At 33.6% G+C, this 6850-nt stretch overlaps 1 protein-coding gene across 2 annotated transcripts; it reads left to right on the top strand.

Annotated features, from left to right (window-relative positions):
• The first annotated feature begins 1043 nt into the window (after positions 1 to 1043).
• LOC127083802 (glutathione S-transferase DHAR3, chloroplastic) lies at positions 1044 to 4242 on the top strand. 2 transcript variants are annotated; one of them, XR_007788539.1, is made up of 7 exons: positions 1044 to 1363; positions 2280 to 2370; positions 2517 to 2660; positions 2841 to 2958; positions 3055 to 3195; positions 3641 to 3793; positions 3909 to 4242. XR_007788539.1 is itself a non-coding variant. In XM_051024140.1 (6 exons), the coding sequence occupies exons 1-6, from the start codon at positions 1150 to 1152 to the stop codon at positions 3725 to 3727; spliced, it is 795 nt and encodes a 264-aa protein (XP_050880097.1). In that variant the 5' UTR covers positions 1044 to 1149; the 3' UTR covers positions 3728 to 4242. The 2 variants fall into 2 exon arrangements, 1 of the variants encoding a protein (XP_050880097.1); XM_051024140.1 differs by having other exon boundaries at positions 3641 to 4242.
• The last annotated feature ends 2608 nt before the right edge of the window (positions 4243 to 6850 follow it).

Here is a 6850-nt window from a genome sequence, read left to right as displayed (position 1 = left end):
AACATTCAAAAACCACTTATATAATTTACGCACAATATGTCATAGGATTCTATAGTCGATCCTGCAAGTAACAATCTTTAAGATTGTCGTCTATTTACCAAAAATCACAGTAAACAATAAGAGTCCAAGCTTTTCCTTTCATTTTTTTTGTTTTCTAATCATTTAGTCTTATTTTTTGTTTTTTTTATAAACCACTAATATATTAAATAAAAATAAAAGAGTACAAAATACTAAGGGGGAAAAACCTGACTCAGTAAAACCATATCAAAAGTAGTCAATATTTCAAATAGAATACAACTATTACAACAATGATCCAAAAGAAGAAATAAAAACACGCAAAGTACATACGCTGCCTAGCGAACTTGCATACAAGGAAGAAATTTAATAGCAAAAGAAAAGGTATTTTGTGGGTCTTCATAATCTTTAATAAATGGTGAATGAATCAATCACCAACACGGACCAATTCACGGACCAACAACTCTCTGTAATAAATTAGGTAAGCATACAAGTTTTTTCAAGCTAAACAAACTTATATCACAACAGACTTTAACAAAATACAACACTATGACGACAAGGTTATGAAAAAGAACAAAATCGTTTTTGTGATAGCATCAACCCGAACACTTTGATAACTTTAGATCTCAACAAATTTAAAACGAATCAAAAATCAAAAGCAAGACACACCATCCCCCATTAACGAAATCAAAACAGGAATCGATGAAACCGAAAAAAACCTACACGACGTTGAGTCTAACACTAGCCAATCTGCAGACAGGAATCGATGAAACCGAAAAAAACCTACACAACGTTGGGTCTAACACTAGCCGATCTGCCTGCGGCGGATGTTTGCTGGAACCAAATCATTAGAAACAAAGGGACCAATCCATCAGAAAAGAGCATAGAGCGAGGTTTCTAAGGACCACCGATGTAATTGGGAGAGGTGATTCCAAAGTTCAAGTTTAGAGACCTCTAAAAAAAAACTTTCATTTATTATACTTTTTATTTTGTTTTAAAAATAAAATACTGTTTTTATTAGCTATGCCGTGGAAACATGGTACGATGACACATAAACATTTGCTAGAACAAAACACAACCTCATCATCAGCTTCATCTTCTATTCGAAGCTACAAACAAACGTAACCGTTTTCAATGTCCGCTGTCAGAATTCAAGTTTCAGCGTGCGCTCTTTCCGCCACCGTCAACCACCTTCGTTATCGTCCTAACTACGTCGTTTCAACAAGCCGCTTCAACAACCATTTCAGCTTCAGACCCCTCAGAGTTTCAATGTCTTCCGTTCCTCCTTCCGAGCCCTTGGAAATCGCTGTCAAAGCTTCTCTCACCACACCCAGCAAGCTCGGAGACTGTAAAAAAAAAACTTACCTATTCACTTTTTTATTCATTTTCAACGTTAAGCTTCTTTTTTGTGATATCTGATTGAGATTGAAATGAAATTTGCATTTGAGACATTGATTGTATAGATATTAGATAGAAAGAGCAGAGTAACATGGTTATGATAATGTTTAGGAATAAAAATGAGGAACAGAAATCATGATGTATCTAGACTTGTAATGTGTCCATGTGCATTTTCAATTTTCACTAAATTTGTCAATTTTTTTTTAATCATAAATTTTAATATTATGGTGATACAAGCTCAAATTTAGATTATTAGCTCATATTTTTGTGTATATATGTTTAAGACAGTATTCTCAAATAGCGGCTACAGCATAGTGGAATTTGAACATTCAACTATTGTTCCGTCGGTAATTCGCTATTAAGGCTCTCTTTGGTAAAAATAGTTAGATAGCTGATAAGCTAGCTGGTAGCTGAGAAGCTAGATGGTAGCAGCTAGCTGATGGCTGATAGCGGTTAACTTATAGCTGATAAACTATTGTCAATATGCTATTTAGTATAAACTACTGTCAAATGGAAGCTATAGCACTTCGGTGTAGTGGAATTCGGACAAACCACTATTATTGTCTGCGATTTGCGATTGACAATACTAAGATTGAAGTAAAATTGTATAGTTTCTCATGTCTGCAAAGTTTTGAGCTGATATTGACATAGAAATTGAGTTATTGATTTTCAAATTTCTTGTAATTTGTTTTAATTCTAGGATGTAGGTAATGGCAATAAATCAGTCTTTGTCTTGGAATCATATAGAGTTAATTATGCATATATTCTCTATTTGAGAAAACAAAGAAGATTTATGTTTGCATTTGAGGCTTAAACTTGAAGTATCTATAATCACTTTGTGACCCTTTGTTAAATTTTCTATTCAGGCCCTTTTACCCAAAGGGTATTGCTGACATTGGAGGAAAAACATTTACCTTATGAGACGAAATTGGTGGATTTAAGGAACAAACCAGAATGGTTGGTTATCTTCTAGTCCATTTCTTCGTGCTAAGTTTTTTTCCCTCTATCGTTGAGAGTCACTTAGTCCACAACTTTTTCTATCATGATTCATCGTACTGCATTAGTATTTTGTTTCCTTCTAATAATTTGTTTTGGTGATTCAGGTTCCTCGAAATCAGCCCCGAAGGTAAAGTTCCTGTAATAAACATTGATGGGAAGTGGGTTCCTGATTCAGATGTAATCACACAAATATTGGAAGAGAAGTATCCTAGCCCACCATTGGTGACTCCACCAGAAAAGGCGACAGTGTATGTTTTTCGCTTATAAATTTCCTCAATGTCTGGTGATACTTTGAATCTATAAATTTACCTATCTTGTACATGACTGAGTTTTTTGAAAAATGAATGGTGATTCTTTAATGTTTACTTTACATGGTTATATTGAATTTACTATGATCATGTGATGTATGCGAGGGTTTTTGTCTATAGTGGATCAAAGATCTTTTCTACATTTATTGGATTTCTCAAGAGCAAAGATCCCAATGATGGAACAGAACAAGCATTACTGGATGAACTAAGCATCTTCAACGATTACCTCAAGGAAAATGTATGACTTTTTTCTGCTGTTTTTGTCTTTCTGCATTTTGTCGGCGACTTTTTCCCTATAAATCTTAAAATCTATGCAAAATACTTCTTCTCACAGGGTCCTTTTATCAATGGGAAAGACATATCTGCGGCTGATCTGTCACTTGGACCGAAGTTATACCATTTGGAGATTGTTTTAGGGCATTATAAGAAATGGGCAGTACCTGATTCACTTAACTTTTTGAAATCTTACTTGAAGGTACGTTCACGATAAATCTCCCCAATCAACAATATCTATCATTTTCTTGTACTTTTAGATTATTTTCAAATCTAGAGTTGAATGCAGAACATAAATGTGAATTGTTGATTAAATTTGTGGAAATCACGTCCAAAAGATGTTCTGCATTGTCCATGCTTAAAGATCATCATAAGCTAATGAGTGAAAATGGTTTATCAACAAGGAAATCTTATTTCAAATGTTTTCACTTTTCAATAATGTGCTTTGGCCTTTGAAAACCTTTTTCTTATATAAGTATACAAACTTTGGCCCGGGTCCGGTTTTGCAATTTTGTACTTCTTACTCAATACTCAAATGTATAACAGAAGCCCTTTTGTGCAATTACAAATTACTAAAGGGGCGCTGCACAACAGTCACAGCGGGTAAAATACTAAATTTGCAATTGCTAACAATGTTGAACACACAGGATATTTTCTCGAGGGAATCATTCATCAACACGCGTGCATTGCCGGAGGATGTCATTGAAGGTTGGCGTCCTAAAGTGGAGGGTTGATAATATCCTCTCGGACTACCCTTTTCTTTCACTTGCCTGAGACCCTTTAAGTTACATCCAACTCTAGTTGAGTATATATTCAGCAGCATTTTATTATAGAGTTGAATACCGATATCGCTATGTGTATTTTAGCCTTGATTATTTATTTGCCATGAACTAAAGCATAATTGTTGTTTTATAGTTGGTCAGAGATTGTAACATGTTAGGGAGAGGCCATGAAGACTGCGTGTAGAGCAAAATAGTTGCAATCTGCAAATAGAAACTAGAATTGCATTCCTTAAACTAGTGCTGCACTATGCAAGAAATAATTGTGCAGTTGGGAATGGGATATGATGTGCCATTGACCTTGGTCTTAAATAAAAGGAGGTAACTTTCCCTACCCTCAACATCACTTCAAAAGTTTGCATTTGATAAATAAGCAAATTTTATGTGACTGTTGACAAAAAACATGTATCTAAGAACAATGGTCCAATTAAAATTTCGAAAGTATGAAATATCATATATTTTTTAGCGTCTCTAGTGAGGAGAACGAGGATAAAATAGAATAAATATTTATTTTATTGTGTTTGATGCACACAACAACAATTAAGTCTTATTCCATTAAGTGGGGTCAGCTACATGAATCAACTTTTGTTATAATTTTCTATCAATGACCATGTTTATATTCAAATCATTAATCACGAGATCTTTCTTAGTAAGGTTTTCATCTTTCTCTAGTTGTTTGACTTTTCTTCATCTAACTCTTATTATATAATCTACAAATCTTCTCTTTATATACACAAACCATCTAATTTAATCTTTCACCATCTTTTTTATTATAGGTGTTACTCCAACACACTCTAATATTTTTATTTTTAACCTTATCCTGTTGAGTTTTATTATACATCTACTTCAACATCCATGTCTCTGTTACACTTATTTTATCATCGTGTTGATTCTTAATCGCTCAATATTCTGTCTCGTACAATATTGTAGGCCTTATCATAGTTTGGTAAAAAATTCCTTTCAATTTGAGCGGTGCCTTTGCGTCACATAAAACACCTGAAGTTCTTCTCTATTTTAGTCATTTGATTTGAATTCGTTGGATTACATCTGAAGGTTCAAGAAACACAAGAAAGGGAGATTTGAATTAGGTTTCTCGATTAAAAACTTTTAGCAACCCAAGAACTCAAACAACAAAGATAAGACAAAAATAAATAACATAAGTATTTTTATCATAGTTCACTATTAACGAATCTACATCCAGTCCACCCACTGGAGTGATTTCGCCTTCTCAATAAGGACTTAATCCAATAATCAAACTGATTACAAAACTCAAAGACAACTTGTCTAAGACTTTTTGAAAATTCTGACTATAACCTAGTCTCTCAAGGAAATACAACTCAAAGACTAACCGTCAAATAAGGGTGTTCATGGGTGCGGATCGACCCACAAACCCGCTGACTCAAATCAACCTAATCCATAAATTACCCGAACTCATTCATTTACGGGTATATCCAATCCAACCCATAACAACTCGTATAGTTTTAGTTCGGGTATCGGGTTAGAGTTTTGCAACCCGCAGGTCTGTTGACTCATCTCATTGATGTGGATTTTGTAATTTATTATTATTTTTATTATTATTTTAAATAAAAAAACTAAAACTAATATCTCACTAATAACCATAATTTTTTCAAAAAAAACTATTCTCCACCAATAATACTACTAGACCAATGAGTTTACGTAATTCTAAGATTAAATGTTATTTCTTATTTTATTTTGTATCATTTTCAACTTATGTATTTTATGGAAATAACGTGTCTTGTTGAATTTTATACTATTATAAAGTGTTATGTCGTATAAATGAATTTTATTAGATATAATATGATGTGTTTCATTGAATTTGAGTGTTATAAATAAGTATGATTATATTGAGTTGTGTTACATTATTTTAAAACCGACAAAAAGAATCATAAAAAAATATATTTTTTATTTAAAACCCAACCCAACCCAATCCATTGATGAACGAGTCGGTTCAGGTCGATTTTGACAATGAAATTGTGGGTTAGACGACGGACGCAATCCATTAACGTTTGAACGGGTTGGGTAACAGGTTAGGTCAAACCCGATCCAACTCAACCCACGTACACCCCTACCGTCAATAACTTTTTGAGAATTATGACTGTAACTTAGTCTCTCAAGAAAATTAACCATAGGTTAAGATACACAAGACTGTGTTTACAATATGCTTCTAAAAATAAGCAGATAAACAAGTTACAAACAAGTATTACACTTAAGAAAATATTTCAATAAAATGTTTTAAGTGTTAGAACGATAGAGTTCTTAGCGTGAAACACTTTTCTTTTTCTTTCTCATGTATGAGTGTTTGATCAATATGTTTCAGTGTTGTGTAATATCATTATCCTTCCAAGCTTCCAAGACCTCTTTATATAAGAAAGAATAGATCTGTTGGAGGGTGAAGTTAAAATATCCTCAATATAACAGCTATATGAAGGTCACTTTATTCTACAATATTAGAGTGGCGCTTGCAACATAGAGTTGGTAAGGATGATGGGACGTGAGGAACCTACGAGGTAGAGAGTACAATCTTTTCATGCTTTTCAGTGGAAATGCTTTTGTACTTCTGTTACTTATTTCAGTCGTTGACTTTTAGACCTTAACCTCTAGTTAGCGGCTTCACATATAAGTTCATGAAGCTTGAATAAAGCTAGAGTCTGGTGAGAATAAGACTTCAGAGTCTATAGAGTTAAGAATCCCAAGACTTCAGAGGCTTGAATTATCAGAGTCATTATGAATAGTTTCTTTGCAGAAGCGTTGACTTGGTAATCCAGATGCTTGACTTGTATTTGAACATGCATTTGATCTTCCTTTGGTTCAGAGTGCGTCTATAGTTCAGAGTCCAAAGTTGACTTCTTCAGAGTCGGAATCTATTTTCAACGACCTGCGCACTTAACAAAATAGTTTGAATACAAAATTGTTCTCTATACAAAATAAGCTTTGTTATCATCAAAACTCAAGGATAGTTGCAGAACCAAACTTGTTCCAACAATCTCCCTTTTTTATGATGACAAAACCATGTATTTTGATGAATAGTTTTTACTTGGATAGTCAAATCTATAGAGC

The sequence above is a fragment of the Lathyrus oleraceus genome, chromosome 5 (genome assembly GCF_024323335.1).
Source record: "Lathyrus oleraceus cultivar Zhongwan6 chromosome 5, CAAS_Psat_ZW6_1.0, whole genome shotgun sequence".
Taxonomy (NCBI): domain Eukaryota; kingdom Viridiplantae; phylum Streptophyta; class Magnoliopsida; order Fabales; family Fabaceae; genus Lathyrus; species Lathyrus oleraceus.
The sequence above is the reverse complement of the archived record's forward strand: the minus strand, read 5'-3'. Positions and strand labels throughout refer to the sequence as shown.

What these genes read in the sequence shown, in the direction of transcription:
- LOC127083802 (XM_051024140.1), top strand. Translation starts at nt 1,150, where the DNA reads ATGTCCGCTGTCAGAATTCAAGTTTCAGCGTGCGCTCTTTCCGCCACC. An exon ending in CCACCAGAAAAGGCGACAGT is followed by an intron (nt 2,661 to 2,840) that starts GTATGTTTTTCG and finishes TTTTGTCTATAG; the next exon opens with TGGATCAAAGATCTTTTCTA. An exon ending in TTTTGAAATCTTACTTGAAG is followed by an intron (nt 3,196 to 3,640) that starts GTACGTTCACGA and finishes TTGAACACACAG; the next exon opens with GATATTTTCTCGAGGGAATC.